Below are 20,059 nucleotides of genomic sequence, written 5' to 3' on the forward strand. Positions count from 1 at the left end.
CATGAAGTTACCCCGTTCCTCCTCAGGGAATCAGTATGGGGGCTCTGCCTGAATGACCACCAACCCCACCTCCCACTGACCCTCTGCCCCAACGGTTCCACCTCCACTAGGCCCTGGTCAGCCACATGCCCTCTGAGCCACTCTGCCCACTTCTCTAGTTCCTGCCACCAAGCTCTGATTTCTGCCGGCTTTTTGCAGAATGCCCCCAGTAATGTGCCAGGAAGCTGTGCTGTGTGACAGAGCACAGGCTCCACTCACAGCTCTGCTATTGGGAACCCCCCTCCCCATTTGTGAGATGGGGCTCACGGATGCCTCACAGAAGTGCCAGGATTGAGTGAGGTGCACCTGCGAGCCACCCACCCCTGTGCCTGGCATGTGGCAGGTGCTCAGCCAGTGTTCACTTCTTTCCTCTTCACTGACTCCATGTTACCCTGATGTCAACTTCTACCCCGAGCAGCACCTGATCCTCTTGTTCAGGCGCTGTCCAAGCACCTTCTCAGCTCTTTCTCCCCACCCTATACCAAGGGCTCTGCAGAAGCTGCCCACACAGGAGCCTTACTGGCCCAGGGGCAGGTATAGGGAGCTCATTTACTCAACGTTCCTCTCACCTCCCCAGGCTCCCAGTGTTGCTGAGATGGAATGAATCCCTAACCTCATGGGCACTCCACTCTCAGCAGCACAAAATCGGTGTTCCAGACCCTTGCATGGCAGCATATGCCTGCCCTAGTCTCTGGAGAGAAAGTGACTTGGGCCCTGACCACACTCACATGCACACACATGTGTACACAAGTGCCCATGTGTTTGCACACACTCACATGCACTGCATGACACCAGGGAGGACTCTGGATTCTGGGCTCTGCTGTTGATGCTGTCTTTAGGAGTCACATCTTAGAGAGGACAAAGAAAGAAATCCCAGCTTTAGTCTTGCAGCTAAACTGTAGAGACCTGAGCCTTTCCTCCTGAGTTCCTGTATTCTGCGACTATCTCCTCTTCTCATTTTCTCCACCTGGCCTGGCTCTCCTGCCCTCCACAACCCCCACCTCCTTCTGCTGCCCAAACCCTCTTCTGCTGGTCTCCTCTCTGCTGGGTCTCATCTAGGAGGAGTTTGGGGCAGGAGCCACTTTTCTCATTCTCCTTATTGATCATTCTTCCACTCCAGTGGAGGCCTGCAGAAGCCAGGTAACTTCCTCCTATGCTGGGGCCAGAGGGCAGTGGGGCACGTGTGAATGGTGGGGCTCTGAGACAGAGGGGCAGAGAGTGGGCATGCAGAAGTGTGTGCATGTGGGGCCAGTACATGCAGCCTTACCCCAAGAGTGTTTTTAAATCGGTTTCCACAGCCCCTAGAGAGCTAGAAAATCCTCTGCTGCCTCCCTTCTCCAGGCTGAGCCCCAGAGTTGCAGCAGCTCCCAAAGCTGCTCAGAGGAGCCAGGGCAGCCGGGCGCACTGGGATTTTGTGCTTGAGACACATTCCTCCTCCTCTGCTGTGAGCTCTTCTCCGCTTAGTAGTCTCAGCTGATGTGGGCAGCCAGAGGCCTGGCTGATGTTAACACCTTTGAATTACAGACTGACCTGCTTGCCTAACGTAAAGGTTAGCTGGCCAGTGCTGGACTGCAGCTGTGCTGTGTCTAGGCCTTCAGGTCTTGAGCCATCAGGATATGCAGTCAAGTCTACCTGGGCAAGGCCTGTGCCAGAACAGGGTGTGAGGAGAGGAATAATTTGCTAATTGTTATTCACTTTCCTGTCTTCATCCTCATTGCCACAGCATTGGGAAAGCATTGAGAGAACATTCCAGAAAAGTTTTCTGGAAGCCTCCCTAAAGTGAGATAGGAGGGCCGTTTTTCCCTGCTCTGAGCCCTGGAGTGGTAGCTCACTTACTGCCCCACCTACACCCCTAGAACTGCCCCCAACCACCTGTGTGCACTCCATAGCAGGACCCCCAGCCCTGCCTCACCCTCACAGAGCAGGCTCAGCCCACTGTTCCCCTAGAGGCCCCCAGAGCCTGGGAGCTCCCACCCCATTGGAGGGGAGCAGGGGAGCAGGGGAACCGGTGGGCAGAGGAGCAGGGTGGCCCAGGCCGGGAGGGTGGCCAGGCTCATCTAACCCTGTGTTCCCTGAGGAAGCTGCCACTCACATTGTGGAATCATCAGATCTTAGCCTGGTAGGGGCGATGAGCTGAGGCCCTGAGGTATCAGAGCTTGGGGTTGGAATAGTGGCCACCCAGGCCCAGCACTGTGGGCCCCTCCCCTCTCCCCCAAGGCAGAACCCAGGGCCATGGGATCCCTACCCTGCAGACCTAGGCTTGCTACCGTGCGAAGCTGTGGGGTGAGAGGTCTGTGGGACAAGGAGGCCCCTGGGGAGCGTGCAGGTCCATGGGGCCGGGGCTGAGGCCAGTGTCTCTGGTCCACAGCCCCTCACACGTGTCCCCTTGTCTCCTCATTTCTTCCCCCTACTCAGCAAAGGCAGAGAGAAGACCAAGGGAGGCAGAGATGATGAGCACAAGTAGGTGTCCCAGGAGAGGGCAGACGCAGCAGCGTCTCTGGGGAGACAGAGGCCTCCTCCCCACAGGCTGTGGAGGGCGGGATGGGCTCGGCTGAGAGGGCTCAGGAGTGGGCTGTCGTGGTGGAGCTGGCACAGGTCATGCAGGCCCAGGGAGGGCTTTTCACCTGGCCATGGGGGTGAGGGACGAGGAGGGGTTAGGGTGGGGTGGGGGGGAGGTGGCCAGACCTTCTGGTTTCCACTCTGGGCTCTCGGGGGTGACCGTCCTCCTCTCCGTGTCTTGTTCCTCCTCCACTGTTCAGCCCCCATCCTGTGGCCTTCGGGCTTCCCTGGGAGGGAGGGGACAGCTAAAGGCTAAGGGGAGAGGGGCACGAGGACCTCAGGGACCCCTCTCCCAACAGGGGTGAGGCAGGGCCAGGCAGCTGGAGGCACAAGGAGGAGGAGCTCTGGGTACCCTTTGCAGCTGCAGGTCGTGGGTGGAGTTGGAGACCCCCAGGAAGCTTAGGAGAGACCACCATTTGGGCGGCCCTCTCTATCTTCATCTCCCCAAAAGGCTTCCTGGAAAAATGAGGTCAGGGTGCTGTCTGGAGAGGACAGGAGAAGGGTCCTGCAGGTGGGAGGGGCCGGTCACAAGGGTCTGGAAAGATTCGAAGGCTGGGGGTTGTGAATGGGTCTCGTAGGCACCCCTAGAAGCACACTGACATCTGGAGGACTCTAGCATTACGGGATCTCATAAGGGCAGTGGTAGCCAAGGCAGACCATACTGGAGGAGGCCTCTGGTTAACACCTGCTCTTACAGATGACAAATCTGTCTCAGAACAGGGGCAGAGCTGGAACCAGAACACAGAGAAGCTGACTTCTGACCCGGAGCTCACCATAGACCCAGGAAATTTAGAGAACTTGACTGTACTCTAAATTTAATCTAATTCTCCAAACATACCAATGAGAGCTGAAAAGCCAGGAGTGTGGTCTTTTTTATCTTCCAGATAAGCAACCTGAGCCCCAGAGATCTTAAGAGATTTGCTCAAAACTGTGGCCTCAATATATTAAGAATTAGTTCATCTGAAGATATCATGGAAATATCAGGATTGTGTGTTGAGGGGTCTGAACTGATCAACACTGGTGTGGGCTTGGGATATCCACTGGCATTAAGATCCTGGGGAACTCACAGCCTCATTCATTGCTTTAAAAAAAGTATGAGTTCTAACTCGCATTTGTTATGCATAAGCAAAAGCAATGATGATGCAGTGTTAACTCTGTAGTGATGGAGGAAATGGCGCTGTGTAGGAAGAGCTCCAGCCCAGAGACCTGAAGGATGGAGGAGTTTGCCAGGTTCCCAGTAAGGGAAGACGTGTAGGCAGAGCATGTGTCAAGGCTCAGAGCCAGGGAACTAAATCCAGGGCGGGTGGCGATGATGGGGAATGCTGAGCTGGGGAGTCCTCTTAGGGAGTCCTCAAGGGTTCAGGTTTCCCCATAGATGCTTAGATGTAAAAGGCATATGAATGAGATACGAGCAGCCTGTCCATCCCCAGCTTCTCTGCCTGAGATCAGCGATGCTCTAAGGCCCTTCTTGATGTCCAGTTCCCCAGCCTGTCCCAGGCCAGACCCACAGGGACACAGACTGGCCTGATCCCTTTGACTGGCTACAGTTGGAGTAAGAGGTACCTCACAGTGCCAGCACATAGTAGGTCCACCAAAATACTGGTTCCCTAGCACTTCTCTGTCCTAATTTCTTACCATCTCTAATTAGCACATGAGATAAAGTAAACTGGCATATAGTGTTGTTATTATTATTATGTGTAGAGCAATAGGACTATTGAAAGGATAGGAAAATGAGATTTCTAAGAAGAGATTGAACAAATTTAAACTCTTTAGCCTGGAGGAGAGAAAACTGTGGAGACAGATTTCAATCTCTGAAATGTTAATGTGTGGCAAAGCTGGTTGGTATCTATCTCCACTGAGAAGAGATAAATGGAAATAAATTTAAGTTGAAGTAGAGAAACAAGGTTCAACCCACAAAATAACTCATAGTGTGTGACATTCTGGGATAGGCTGGTTTGGGGAGATGAGAAAACACCCAACATCTTCCATGATGCTGCTTGCTTGAGCCCTGCAAAGGGCTGGGCCTCCAGCAAGAACTGAAGAGCCAGCTTCCCTGACAATCCTGGGGTCAGGACAAGTGTGTGTGGGTCCCCCAAGCCTTCTGGCACAACATGGGCACATGTGCAAAGGGGCCAGTTTGGAGACAGGGTGGTTCTTGTATAAAGGGTCAGCCTATCCTGCCCACCTATGGGAAGCTATTCAAAAACTAACTGAAATTCAACGCACTTTCAAAGACACCTGTAAAGACTGAAATTATGAAATTCCCTGTGCCTTGGGGCATGGAAATTTTTTTAAATAAACCCATTTAGGGGCGCTTGGATAACATGCTCCGAGGTTTTGAAAATTGGGCTGTTTGAGCAATACAAAGAAGGACCACAGACCCTTTTTCTCATAGATAGGAGTCTTTATCCTGATTGATTACCTGAGACCTGAGCTAATGAGCCTAGTAGTTCCAGTTGAAGCCAGTCATGGGGTAGAAGCCCTGGGCAGTGAATGGACTCGACCTGCAGCTCATTTATGGTCAGGTCTCTAATTAGCTTTCAGAATAATCCAGAGACCTGAATTAATGAAACACTCGGGTCACTAAATTTAGTTTGGTGAATGTTCCCAAGTCATTATGAATACTAAGCTCTACCTAGGACCCTGTGTGCACCACACAGCAACACGCTTCTAAATCTGGGCCATAAAATGAGCGGAGAAATCATCAGATTTATAGTTTACAATAAGTGAACTAATTTTAGCATTTTTTCCTCTAGAGATAAATACCAGTCTAGATTGTAGGTGCATTTCATTCTGACCATGGTGAATGCAGCCACAGGAAACTCAAATGGATTCTAAATCCTCAGAGGGTCCTGGGATACTGGCCTCCCCTTGGCTCTCACTTCTCAAGCTTTAATACGCCCAAGAATAAGGAGCCATTTGATTGTAAAGTGAGTTTTCACTGAGTTGATTATTGGCTTGTTTTCTTTGTCTGTTTCTCACCATATCCTGTTTTTGGTAATTGTAGAACTCAACTAGACCAAATGCAGAATTTTACTTTGAAAACAAAAAAAGGCCAAGACAACAGACACCTCATCAGCAAATTGCATTTTTCGAAATCTAAGTCTTTCAGACAAATAGATAATCTTCAAAATTCCCTGATTAAGTTGACATTTATTTCAAAACTCTCCTTTACAGTTTGCCAAGAGAAGTAGGCATACTGCTTTCTGGGAACTGGTGCTGCAATCAGGCAGAAAGGGCTTTTTCTATAGTGAACTTCTGGTGTGTTACTGATCAGAAAATTACAAAGGCCAGTGGCAGTGATGACATCATGCTGTACTGATCACAATTCAGATTCATTGAAGAGCAAGTCTAGGAGAATCAGAGGTACAGAGCCTATAGTAAGAATTCTGGAAATTACATCCTTCACTACACATTTCTGCATTTTTAATAAAGGGACAAAGACAATATCCTTTTGAGATATTCCCAGGCACACAGGAGTGCTACCAGTACTACCACTTCAGACAGCTAAAATTATGCAGGGTTGGAAGGGAGAGATTTCTCCTTTCAATTGCTTCAAGGTGTAGTAGAGATAGTTGGACAAGTATAGTTTTTGTTTGTGTGTTTGTTTGAGACAGAGTCTCACTCTGTCGCCCAGGCTGGAGTGCAGTGGTGCGATCTTGGCTCACTGCAACCTCCGCCTCCTGGATTCAAGCGATTCTCCTGCCTCAGCCTCCCGAGTAACTGGGATTACAGGCATGTGCCACCACACCCAGCTAATTTTAGTAGAGACGGGGTTTCACCAAGTTGACCAGGCTGGTCTTGAACTCCTGACCTCAAGTGATCCACCTGCCTCGGCCTCCCAAAGTGCTGGGATTACAGGTGTGAGTCACCGCACCGGACCAGGACAAGTATAGTTTTTTAAAGCCTCAATCATTTCTTTCAAATCTGTTTGTGTTAAGAAATAAAGTGACTTTCAAATTCAAGGGCCATAAGTGCCCCAGGGATGCCTCAGGTCCTTTTCCACCTGGGTGAGTCCATGGGACCAGCCTCTGAAAGCCACCATTTGTTGCTATCTTGCACTCCCCCTGGGACTCAGGCAGCAGGGCCAGATCCCATCCCAGCAGGCCGGGCAGCCGGCTTCTCCAGGCAGGGCCTGCTTCTAACCTACCATCTCAGAGCACTTCCCCTCTGGGGAAGTGGGGAAGGGGCAGGGGAGAGGGAAGTCTGTGGCTGGAGCAGGCTGCAATGGCAAAGGCTAACTATGTAGGTCACACATGGGGAAGGGCCAAGGACTCCAAGAATAACACAGCCTAGGAATGGCCAAGAAGTAATGGTACAAAGTCAAAGCTGAGCCCTGCAGGAGACTCCTGGGTAATTCAGGAGAGACATAGTTGAGCAGCAAGGCTGGGCAAAAAGGAATCCCAAGCACTGAGACAGGAAGTGACCCACGAGGAGGCCCACAAAAACTACACTTCTGAAGCTGGGCCTATGGCAGGGGCCAGGACAGCCAGCACCCCTGTCCTTGGGGCCAGCAGGTGGGGCGAAATCCCACACGATGCTTCAGGGCAAGCCAGCCAGGGTGGTCCTTTCCCCACCATCACACGATTATTTCTGGTGGGTTCATTGATCTGTTCAATGTTATGTCACCAGCAATTTAACATGCACAGCAGTCCCTTCCCAAATGTTTGGGTGCTCAGGTTCTTTTTGAATGAGCCCCTTCTTTGTAAACATGGGTATGATCTGTGAGATTCCACAGATGACAGCATCCTGATCTGTAAACTATGCTGGCACACAGACCATACCTGTACCTATGGATGCCAGCCCTGGGGCCTTTTAGCTAAAATCCCAAATGGTCAGGAATGGATGGGATTCTTGCCCACAGAAAAGTGCAGTCCTACGGCAGCGACGCAAAGGACCTGAGATGCAGTAAAAATATTGCTGGGCTAGAACACAGGAGCTTTCTGCTTCAATCCCAGTTCTGCCACTCACCGTGTGACCTCGTGATTATTGTCCCCTCTCTGAGCCTCAGTCTTTTTATTGGTTGAATGAGGAGAAGTATGTGGCCCTCAGAGGATTGCCAGGAAGATGAAATGAGCAGACATCTGCAGATATTGCAGACATCTGGAAAGGCCTTTGGCCCTACGTAGTCTCTTTTTGGCCTGTGTGTGTGTGTGTGTGTGTGTGTGTGTGTGTGTAACTCACCTCCCCCATCAGAAGGGAGGAAGCTTTTAAAAATAATTCCAAAGGCATCAGCTTTGATTTTAGAGCCTCTTTCTTTCCCTTTCTTCTCATTGTCGTATTTCAGATGGTATGCTACTGAAGAGTGCAGACACATCAGCCTTCTTCCATTCCTTTTTAGGAATTCAAAGAACATGCTAATATTCCCTAAATTGTGAGCTGCTGCCACGTGAAAAGAGTGATTCTCAATTGCTCCTTCACTGGGATATGAACGTGCTTTGTCCTGCATATGAACAGTAAAGAAAGGTCCTGGGGTTGGGATAGGGCCAGGTTTGGGGAATAAGATTGGCTCCACAATCCTGAGGAGAGGGGCTTGAGGTTTCTAGGTCATCTGCCTGAGGACAGAAAGGTTTTCCCCAACCTCCTATTGCCCAGCATAAGGAACAAGGATCTGGGGTCTTAGAAACCATAGTCAAGCCTCCACAGGGAGATGTGTGACCCAAAAAGGGTGGACTCTGCTGTAAGTGAGCTCCAGGTTGGAGCCTACACCTGGCTCCACCTGGACCTACAGGATGATGGGGCCATACCCAGGAGGAGGGAGAATGGGAAGTGGAGAGAGTCAGGTATCCACTCATGCAATATGGATGGGGCAATGGAACACTGCACTTTACCCTCTGCTGATCCTGCTCCTGGGGCTTCCTGGCGCCAGGAACCACAGGCTCGGCTGCAGGGACATCACTGAAGGGCAGTGAGGACCCCTGCCCCTTTTCCTCAGCCCCCGTGACTGCAAGGCCCTTCACCTGGGGGCACAAGGTCGCAGCAAGCCAGAGGAAGAGGTAGGAACTATGGAGCCTGCCATAAATTCCTGGGGTTGGGGGAAAGGGGAATTCGGCAGTGAGAGGGGACAGGTAGAAGGGGCAAACTCCAGGATCGAAGATAGATGGGAAAGGGCCTATCTCCCCCTTTTTCATGGGGACCAAGGAGCATCCCAGAACACGGAGAGGTTGGAGAAAGACAAGTCAGGCTTTGAGCACCAGGGCCATCTGAGAACTGAACAGCTCGTTTCAACCACATCTCCCATCTCCTCATCGGCCTCTGCCCCTGAGTCCTCTCTGGTCCCTGCCCCGCCGTTCTGATGCTCTGTTTCCAGTCCTCGGGCTTTCTCTTCAACCAGCTGAGCCAGGGAGGATGAGCGTGGGGACACTGGCAGGGCTCGGAGCTCTGAGGAGACTAGACTGAGGGGCTGGGATCAGACTGAAAAGTCCAAGACCCAGAGGAGCGCCAGTTAAAACGGCTCTTTCCGGCTCAAGACCACGTTCCCTGCTTGCTGGGGACCCCATCCCTCTCCTCCGTGTGTGAAAGGATGGCAAAGGCGGAAGTGGAGGGGTCTCTCACCGCCCTGATTCCCCCTCCTGGCTCCCAATCTGGGAAGACAGATCCCGATCTGTCTCGGGACCAGTAGGTGAGGGGCCGGGTCCATCTCCCTTCTCTGATGTGTTCTCTCATGTTTGGCTCTTCTGTATTTGTGTGTTTTCCTCCATGCGTCCCTCTCCCTGCACCTCATTCTGGTGGCCCCCCTCACAGAGCCGGGAGGAGCGTGTTCTCCGCCATGAAGCTCGGCAAAAACCGGTCTCACAAGGAGGAGCCCCAAAGACCAGGTAGGACAGGTGCCGCGTCAGCCCCGCAGGCCCGCGCCTCGCGGCGCCCTCCCGCCGCTTGCCAGCCCCTGCCCGGCTGCCAAAAGGCCCTCCTGGGATAGGTCGTCCAGAGCCATCTGTGAGGGGCCTGGACTCTCATTGGCTGGCCCAGGGCCAGGCCCCGCCCAGTGTTGCTTGGCCCTCTAGGAAGGAAACGCCCTGGGGCCGAGGGAGGGAAACGGGCAGCGCCCTCTGTCGGGGGGGCCTGGTTACAAGGCTCCTCCCGCCCTCGTTGCTCCCGGTTCTTCCTTCTTCACGCAGAAGCCCAGAGTTTTAATTAGAGCAGAGAATATCCATCAAGAAACGCTGTTTGGCCAACTCCCTATTTCTGGGGGGAAACCGTCGTCCCACTAGTGCGGGGTCGGCGGCAGGCCTCGCCCGCGCGCTCTCACCAGGCTGCAGCCTGGCCTTTGGGGAGGTCCTGGGGCCGCTGGAGGGCGCGGCAGGGCCGGGCCTGGGAGGCTGGAGCAGCAGGTGGCACTGGGCCCTCCCGGAGGAGCGACTGGAGAGGGGAAGACAGCTGCTGCAGAGGAGGCGGGAGGCCTGGAGGAAGACAAGGGGAGAAATGGAGAGGACAGGGGAGCTGGGAGGGGGCCATCTTCTCCATCACGGGCCCACCATCGGGGCTCCCGGCTGCCCTCCCCCAGCATCCCCTCTGTGGCCCACTGGCCCTCAGGCTCTCTCCCCCACCCTCTTGCCCAGGCCAATTCCAGCCGTGCCCTTCACCTTCTTAAATGGAGAGAGTACAGCTGCTGGCTGAGGACCAAACCCAGCATCCTTGGGTGGCTGTTCGGAATCCACATGTCTGCATCTCATTAGATGAATACACACCAATGCATTAGGTTCTGAATTCCATCAGCTATTTGATATGGATAAGTTACTTCCTAAGCCTTCGTTTCTGTACCTGTGACTTGAGAATAACGCCCATCTTGGCAGGGCACAGCTCTAAGGACTAGAGATACTCATGTAAAGTCCTGGTGTTGTGCCTGGAACAGAGTATCCACCCAACAAATGGTAGCTATTTATTGAGAGGTGCAGAAGTATAGATTCTTTATTCCCTACCTTCTTCCATAAGAGATATTCAGTGCCTAAGTAAGTGGTATACAATAACAGAGCATTCAATTAAAATAAAAAGGCAAGACCAGACATAATGGCCATTCAAATCCAAGATCGGGATTAGGTAGAAAAACACTGCAGTTATTCAGGCCATAACATTCTAAGCGGTAGCAACTAAGTAAACCTCGAATTTAACTCTCAGCTTTCTGGATGCCAGAGTAAAAGGAGAAACGGTCACTATCTCACCATCAGTCAGCCCACCTAACCAGTCTTTCATCTTCCCCAGATGAACCGGCGGTGCTGGAGATGGAAGACCTTGACCATCTGGCCATTCGGCTAGGGGATGGACTGGATCCCGACTCGGTGTCTCTAGCCTCAGTCACAGCTCTCACCACTAATGTCTCCAACAAGCGGTAAGTGGACGGGAGCCCTGCAACCCCAGCTGCCCCGACCCTGTCAGGCAGGACCTGGCTTGCCATGATTGGAATTTGGGTAGGGAAGAATCAGGGCTCATGGACGGCTTCTTCCTAACCTAACCTTACCCTTTTCTGCTTTTCCTTGGGTGTTTTTCTCACCTCTCTCCCTGCAAAAGCAGAGCACAGCAGCTGCAGGCCTGTTCTTAAGTCCTTGAATACCTCCCAGCCCAAGGAAGCCACAGACCTGCCCACCCCATATTTGAACCTATTGACCCCATGTCTGTCTCTCTGTTACTTCTGCCTTTGATTAGTTCTCTGTGTTGAGGCCTCTGAGGACAACTAATCCTCACTATTCTTGGCAGTGCTTGAATGTTTAAAGACCATGATTCTGTCCCTCTGCCCACTCCCAGGTCTAACCACTGCCAGTGTCCTCCTCCCCCACAAGCAGTTCCCATACCCCAGGCCTGATGGTACATTCTCTTCCTCAGATCTAAGCCAGACATTAAGATGGAGCCAAGTGCTGGGCGGCCCATGGATTACCAGGTAGGTGGGCACCTGGAGGCCTCATGTCTTTCAGACTCTGCTCTAGTAGGGGATTCTAGCCAGATGTGCATTATCCACTATACTGAGGCATGGATCCAGGGGTCGTAGAGAACCACAAGCTGAATATAAGTTCCCAAAGTAAGCTTGTTCCTGGGAGGCATTCCTAGAAGTATCATCAGTAGAGAGATACAAACCCAAAGAAAAGCTTGAGAACTCTGCCTATGCTAATCAAAGCCCTTCCATTATTTCATGTTCAGTATTGGACTTCATAAAGTGAGAAGCACCTAGAAAAACCATAAAGAGACCAAGAACTACAAAAAAGTATTCAAACAGTTAAAATAAGGGCCTTTGAAGAAAGTTTTCCTGGCATGATTTTTAAATTGTTGTTTTGTATTGTTTGATTGCTGGAAGTAATGTCGATTCTGGTTATCTCTGGATGGTGAGAATGTGAGTGATTTTTTTTTCTTCTTTTTGCTTCTCTGTATTTTCTGAGATTAACACAACTTTTTTATTTGTATGCTTCTAAGACCAGAGACAAAAGACTGAGACAAAGAGAGGTTGACAGCTGTAAGAATGTGAATGTGGCCAACAGTGCAGGCAGGACAGGTGATGAGCATGTCTGGTGGCTGCTGGGACACCATCTCTCAGGAAGGGCCCAGGGACCCTCCATTGCTCCAGACCCTCCCTTGGAGGCTAACAAGACTCAGCTATAAATCAGAAGACTGCTGGGCTTTCCTAGGATTGAGTTAGAATGCTGGCTGCTCAGAGGGGACAGGGCTTGCAAGAGATCTCACCTGGCTGCCACTGCGCTTCTGTCCTGGGGATGTTCAGTCTGGGTATCAGCACCAGGCCCCAGAATCAGAGTGAGCCCCATCTACCAGGGTGGAGCTTTATCTTTGATGCCTAGTTCCCAGACCCCAAGCACACCAACCCTTCTTTACGGACAACCCCACCTCCCCTCACTCAGGTGATGATGGAAAGGATAAGATGGCACTTTTCTATGTAAAAGGTACATCTGGCCATGTTTTCTCCAGAATATACCTCATCTCCCTTCATCTTTGTTTTAGTTTCCATCTACTCAGGCGACTGTCTTCCCAGGTGCCTGAAAAACAGCCCCAGGCAATGTCAAACGGACCTGCCCCTGTGGTTTTAAATAACTTCAAGCCATTGGATTCCTTAGGAGTTTGAGAATCCCGGCCCCTCACCTCTGCCAAAACCCAAACACAAAGTGTCCTGAGACTTCAGAGGGCTTTTCCAAGGGATTGGGCTCAGGGCTTTGTTTCTCTGTGTGCTAAGAACTGGAGAATTCCAAAGAACAATGACCCCAACTCAGGTATCATGTCACTGGCCTAAGAGGTAAGGACACATCAAAAATAGAGTCATTATTGTTCATGAAACTTATTTTTGAAGGTTTATTCTATGCCAGGCACTGTGCTAGGAGCTATATATGTATTTCCATTGAAGTTAATGTAATTCTTCAACCACCCAAATATAGGTGTTACTGCATTTATAGGTAAGAAAGTGAGGCCCCAGGAAGGTCAGGAGCTTGTCCCAGGTCATTGCCACTAAGTTAGCCAAGGCTAGAGCCAGGGTTCAAGGCCAGGGGTGTCTGGCCATAGCCATAAGAGCAATTGACTTCTCTATATCAAGCCTTCTAGACAGCTGCTCCCTTCAGGTCCCTGGTTCATCTTCATCTTGCTACTTAGTGCTTGTTTTCCAAACCTTTTCAAACTGCTTCCTACCAGAGACTTTTATTAACTGAACCAGACATTGTCCCCTCCAAAGACTTTTTAAACTGAACTGAACAAAACGGTTGTTGTATTTAACCTGGTAGCATAGTGTTTCCCGACAAGTTCATTCACAATTAACCTTGCAAACATTTGAGTGAGAGCTATGAGGATGCAAATGTGAAATTATTTTCACTTCCAATACATACAGTGTATAATGCTATAAAACCAAGCCGGGTGCAGTGGCTCATGCCTGTAATCCCAGCACTTTCGGAGGCCGAGATGAGTGGATTGCAAGACCAGCCTGGCCAACATGGTGAAACCCCGCCTCTTCTAAAAATACAAAAATTAGCCAGGCATGGTGGTGGCACATACCTGTAATCCCAGCTACTTGGGAGGCTGAGGCAGGAGAATCCCTTGAACCCAGAAAGTGGAGGTTGTAGTGAGTCGAGACTGCACCACTGCACTCCAACCTGGGCAACAGAGGGAGACTTTGTCTCAAAAGAAAATTAAAAATAAATAAATAAATAATAAAAAGCAATAAAACCAGACACGACTTCACTCTCTTGGAGACTTTGGGTTTGATGAGTTATAAAGACCTCAGGAAGGACACCTCGTTGGTGAGATGAGGGGAGACTTAGCTGAACTCAGATCCAGGAAGGGTTGTGAGGGCTCAGGACCATTCTAAAGGTTATGGCACTGAAAGAAGCCTGGAGGTAAAAGGACCGCGGCGTACCCATGATCTTTGTTTCTTCCATTTAGAATGCATGTCACGTGTAAACTCTTTCCTGATTATTGCCACCTCCAAGGCAAGAAACCACAGTCACCCCCCTGTGAATGTGCAGTTTCCCCACCAGAGTGAGCAACGCTTGGCACTTGGCAGAGATGTTCTTGGTGGATCAAGGGGTCTTGAGTCTCTTCATTACCATCTCTTCCTGGCACCAAGACTTAATACATTGTCACCCAACATGTCTCCAGTTTTCGCCTCCATTTCATGCCCCTGCCACTGACCTGAGGTCCCCAGCCTCAATTGCATGCTTGTACCTACTTTCTACCTGGTCTCCCTGCCCTCATATTGCCTCCTTCACTCCAACCTCCATGCCACCACTGGAGCAAACTTCTGAAAATGCAAATCTGGTCATGTCACATCTCTGCCACCTGGAAAAGTGGGGAGTGGCTAATGGATGTTGCAGAAGGACAGTACTAAAGGGCGCACCAACTCTCATCTCTGGCTCCCAGCAGATGTTCCTGAAGCTGGATCAGGTCCCTGGGAAGCAGGTCACAAAGCATCATTACTCTCGGGTTTTCCCAGGACAGGGGTATAGATTTACCACTCAGCATTATTCCTTGTGATCGCTTTCATGAAGCCACTGGGGAGTATGTCCCTTATCTTGAAAGGAGATGGTGGAATAGTCAGCTGGTCAGTTGGTCCCAGCTGTGGCTCTGTTTGCCTCTTCATCTTCCACCCTGGGAAAATTGAGTCCTCTGCTGATGATTGGAGAGAAGGATGGCCAAGCCCCTCCCCCAGAACCCTGGAGAATGACCAGCCGTTTTTTATTTTTTATTTCAAGTGCATCATTTCCCCTTCCTAGAGCCCCAGGAGGGGTGGGAGGCAGCAGGAATGGCATTCCCCTTCCCCTAACACCATGCACATGGTGGTCTTTCTCCAGCGCCCTCAGCTTCCTCTCGGGGCTGCCCCTCAACCAGCAATGAGCACCCTCTGGAGCTTCTCTTCCCTCCGTTGCTCCTTCAAGCCTCTGCCCACCTTCCCCTCCACCCTCCGCCTCTACTGCCAGAGCTTCTGCCCAGGTTGTCACCTTCACTGGCTCTGCTCCATGGAGGAAGGGAGAAACGTATGAGGCCTGAAAAGGGGGACAGGGAGAAGTAGCCTGTCTTATGGCCATGCCTCGAGATGGAAAACATTAAAACCAACCACTCTCTTGGCAGTGGGAAGAGGACTTGCTGCTGGCTTATCTTCGGTAGATGCCAAAACTATGTCTGTCCGCTTCCCAGTCCTGAGTTATAGAAAGGCTTTTTTATTGTTGGTGGGGGCATTAGTTGTGGAAAAATTCATGGGGTTTTTAAAAATCTTTGGCAAAAAAGGGTTCGTGGAAGTTAAAACTCTATAAACTATTGTGAAAAGAAGGACTTCTAGTGTCCGTTTGCTCTCTTCACAGTAAACTTCTCAGAGCTAAGTTAGTTAGTCCTATTTCCTTTTTAGCTCCCTGAAGGAGCGGTGAATATTGAACTTCTGTGAAGCTCCAGATTCTAAACTTTTACTTCCGTCCCTTTGGCACTTCACGTTCCAAACGGAAATGTTTGCTTCCTAGTTCAAGTGTCACTTCATTTGTAAATATCCCCTTTCCTGGCAATGTTCTCATTAACATTGGAATTTCTATTTCCTTAACATGATTACTTCTGATGTGTAGATTTTTCATCGCCCTCAGGATATTTTTCAGACTTTGATGGACACTGGATGATCATTTTAGTGGTTATTCTTTTTCATGGAAAGGGAAGATAATTCTCTCAAGTAAAGTCGTATTTAGAAGTTGCATCAAAGCACAACTAAAATATGAAATCTCCAAGATGACAGGCATGAAAAGCAACCTTCGGAGTCACATTAGAAGAATGTGCCGGGCTCAGTGGCTCACGCCTGTAATTCCAGCACTTTGGGAGGCCGAGGCAGGTGGATCACGAGGGAGATTGAGACCATCCCGGCCAACATGGTGAAACCTCGTCTCTACTAAAAATACAAAAATTAGCCGTGCGTTGGCAGGCGCCTATAATCCCAGCTACTCGGGAGGCTGAGTCTGGAGAATAGCTTGAACCCGGGAGGCGGAGGTTGCAGTGAGCCTAGATCGTGCCACTGCACTCCAGCCTGGGCAACAGAGTGAGACTCTGTCTCCAAAAAAAAAAAAAAAAAGAAGAAGAAGAAGAAGAATGTACTGAGGTCCATGCTTATTCTAGCTGGGGAAAGGCTTTTCTTGTTAAAACACACGTTTGAGAGAGGCAAGTGAATCAATCATTCTAAGTATCATGCACAACCTCACCTACTTGAGAGATCAACCGCTTAGCTGAAGGGAGATTCTGTTGGGGTCGCTCACATTTTATAGAGCTTTCTGCTGTTTAGGATGCATTTTGACACACATGATCTCATTTAACCTGCACACAGCCTTACAGGTAGCTGGTGTCTCTGCTTGTAACTGAAAAACACAAGGCTATGTGGTCATTTGCCCTCACACCTGGCAACATGTCAGGTCTGGGGTTCAATCCCAAGTTCAGCAACCCCCAGTACATGCCTCTGTCTATCTTACCATGGCCACCCTGACAGGAACTGACACCTCCAAATCCAAATGAGACCTGATGGCTTAAAATGAGCGTTCCGGAAAAGTAGTAGTGACGTCAAAAATTACTAGTGCTCTGGCTCTCTCTCTCTCTGTCTCTCTCTCTCTCCTTATATCTTTTTAGCTTAAAAAGCCAATAATCGGCTGGTCACAGTGGCTCGTGCCTGCATTCCCAGCACTCTGGGAGGCCAAGGCAGGCAGATCACCTGAGGTCAGGAGTTCAAGACCAGCCTGGCCAACATGGTAAAACCCAATCTCTACTAAAAAAAAAAAAATACAAAAATTAGCCGGGCGGGGTGGCATATGCTTGTAATCCCAGCTACTTGGGAGGCTGGGGAGAAGAATCGCTTGAACCCAGGAGGTGGAGGCTGCAGTGAGCCGAGATCATGCCACTGCACTCCAGGCCTGAGTGACAGAGAGAGACTCAGTGTGAAAAAAAAAAAAAAAAAAGCCATTAATCATTTGTGGTAAGCTCCACAAGGAAGAATATGTTGCAATCCCACCTGTGCCTGGCTCCAGCAGGTTTCCAGGAAACATTTGTTGCATGAATGAACAACTGAAATAGGGCTTCCCAGGATATAAGTAAGATTGCAGAGCTGGACGCCACATAAAGGACACAGCAGAGTGCACACAACATACAATCAGTAGGCTGAAAAAGGCGGCTCAGGCAAGCACCAAAGCCGCACTGGCCATACAAACAAAGAAATTCAGCAAACGGAGAGGAGGTAGCAATGTGGAAAGGGAGGGAGCCAAATTCCAGAAACGCAAAGATGTATCAGAGGCCTGCAGGCTTACATGAGAATTCCTGGAGCAGGAAATTAAATGCAAGTTAATGAAGACTTTGAAAGCTTTATTCCTGAGTGCATGAAACCTGTGACATGGGTTTGGCAGCTCTTTCTGAAGCAGAGCCATCGACGCTGGGGAAGAACGCAGGGCACTTGGCATCACCTAGGAGCTTTAAAAATACAGATTCCAGTCTGGGCACGGTGGCTCATGCCTGTAATTCCAGCACTTTGGGAGGCCGAGGCAGACAGATCACTTGAGGCCGGGAGTTTGAGAACAGCCTGGCCAACATGGCAAAACCCCATCTGTATAAAAAATACAAAAATTAGCCCGGTGTGGTAGTGCATGCCTGTAATCCCAGCTACTCAGGAGGCTGAGGCAGAAGAATCACTTGAACCCAGGAGTCAGAGTGTTGCAGTGAGCCGAGATCATGCCACTGCACTCCAGCCTGGGCAACAGAGTAAGACTCCATCAAAAAAATAAAAATACAGATGCCTGAGCTGCATGTCCAGGATTGGATTGGATTGGTCTGGAGGTGGCCTGGGCATCAGTGTTCTTAATGCCTCTCCCTCCCTCCGGCCCAGCAAGTTAAGTCTAGTGAACACTGACTTAGAGGTTAGCCAACTCATACTCCTCTATAAATGAAGACACTGAGGCATAGAAGGAGAAAGAGCCAGGATCACCCAGCAGATGAGAGGCAGTGGTCAGAATGGGGCCCAGGAGGCCAGTGCTGGCTCCCGTGCCCTCCCTCTGACCCTGCTTCCCCAGCCCCTGGACCCCTGCGGGACCAGGCTCCTAGGCTCAGGCAGCTTTCCTTCTGGCTCCCCCTTCTCCTGCCTGCAGGTCAGCATCACAGTGATCGAGGCCCGGCAGCTGGTGGGCTTGAACATGGACCCTGTGGTGTGCGTGGAGGTGGGTGACGACAAGAAGTACACGTCCATGAAGGAGTCCACTAACTGCCCCTATTACAATGAGGTCAGTGGCCCTGTGGGGAAAGGAGCCTCTGTAAATATGGCAGGAGGGTGGCCCCAGCCCTCCCCAGGAGAAATAGGAGTGGCTGGAAGTCAAGGAGCACACAGGGCTACCAGCAGGGGTGATCCACCCTGTTACAACCCCCAGGACACTGACAAACAGAGCCACATCCTCTGAATCCTCTGAATCCCCCAGTCTAGAGCACAGGCCAACACTGGTCTTTGAAGCGTGCACCACCCGGGTGCTCCTGTGCAGACCCCAGCAGTGCCTGTGAAAGAACCCCCCCCCCACCCCACTCCCCAAGAGGCCTGGTTCCCACTGTTTCCCAGGCCAGAGCCCAAGGACAGGGCTGCCTCATTCCAACCCATGGTGGCACTGGCACCATTAGTAAGCACTTTCTACCAGCCAGCCATGCTCCTAAATGCTTCTGAACTGGACCATCCAAAGTTGTCACTATCAATTCCCTTTTACACAAGGGGACAGTGCGACTTCTGAAGGCAGACCTTGTCCAACCTCATAGTGCCAGCATCGCCCTTGGCGTGCTAGTGGGGTTCTGCCTTCTTGGCTCGGCTCCTTCATGGTTGCCTAAACTTCTGCGGGCTTCTCTCCAGAGCACTGGCCTTGATTTTGGGGTGTGAAAGAGAAAACATTTGGTACCCACTCCTATTCTTTCCAGCCATTTGAGTCCACATCAAGGGTGAGGGACCTCAGAGACCTTCTACTTTAATCTCCCCATCTTACAGAGGAGGATACGAGGCCTCCATATGGAAGGGCCTTGCCCACAATCTCAGAGAGTGTTGCTGATAGAGCAGGGGCCAGGCTGCCCACCCAGCTTCCAGCCCAGGGCTCTGGCCACCATCACAAATATGGCACCTTGGTTCCCAGGCTCCAAATGGGACCCCATCATAATCAGCTCTGGGGAGGGATGTGAGAAATAGAGAAATACACTCACTCATCAAAACCCAAAGAATGGACTTAGAGGCATGAAGAACAGCGAAAGTGAGACTTTTAATAACGGTCTTGCAAGATGGAGTGTGTGGTAGGCAGGCACACCTGGGGCAGTCACAACAGGAATTTATCTCCTAGTGTGCAAGTCCCTCCCCCAGTTCCGCATTGGTCAAGTACTATGGGGTTACAATCTTCCCTGACATCGCCTAAGTTTCATTTTCCCCCTTATAAGGTTATACCCCGCTCCCCTTCCCCACTTAAGTTTCGATTTCCCAATAACAAAACTTTCTTCCCTTTCATGGGCTGACCCCTCCTCTACATTCTGTTCGCTTATTGTGTCCTTCTAGGTGCATGAGCCGTGTGGTTTGTCACATTCGCAGGTTGGATGCCAGTACTTAGACTTATCCTGCCTTGAAAATGGACCATTTAAAATGTTTTCTCACCAGAATGCCCAGGCCTTTACCCAGATGCCTGACACACATCAGACTAACCCAGAAGCCACAGGCCTGGGCCCTGCCATCCCTTTCCCGGAGGGTTCCCTAGTCTGTTTCTCCTGGTGGCTCCAGGCAGTGAGGGGTGCCAGGCTGGCCCAAGTAAGGCAGCTGAGTCCCGTACCCTAAGGTGGGTGAGGGCTGAGGTGCCCCCTGTAGCTTGGGGGAGGGCATTTCTCAGGCAGCTCTGAGAGTCCTCAGACTGTGCACCTGCAGGAAGAAAACCCAGGCCCACCTCTGCCCTTCAGCCCGGGCCTGGCCGAACTCTCCTTTGTGACCACAAATTGACTCTGCTGTCCCAGCTGCTTTCCCACAGGCCCCCCG

At 50.8% G+C, this 20,059-nt stretch overlaps 1 protein-coding gene across 3 annotated transcripts in view; it reads left to right on the top strand.

The window, feature by feature from the left end:
• Positions 1–20,059, top strand: part of OTOF (otoferlin) — a 101,563-nt gene that overhangs the window by 45,684 nt on the left and 35,820 nt on the right. For all 3 annotated transcript variants that reach the window (XM_019020612.4, XM_055377603.2, XM_055377604.2), the window contains exons 6-9: positions 9,343–9,416; positions 10,798–10,924; positions 11,416–11,470; positions 18,168–18,299. In XM_019020612.4, the coding sequence (XP_018876157.3) occupies positions 9,343–9,416; positions 10,798–10,924; positions 11,416–11,470; positions 18,168–18,299 (388 nt within the window). The remainder of the gene's footprint in view (positions 1–9,342; positions 9,417–10,797; positions 10,925–11,415; positions 11,471–18,167; positions 18,300–20,059) is intronic.

Source organism: Gorilla gorilla, chromosome 12 (genome assembly GCF_029281585.2).
Source record: "Gorilla gorilla gorilla isolate KB3781 chromosome 12, NHGRI_mGorGor1-v2.1_pri, whole genome shotgun sequence".
Taxonomy (NCBI): domain Eukaryota; kingdom Metazoa; phylum Chordata; class Mammalia; order Primates; family Hominidae; genus Gorilla; species Gorilla gorilla.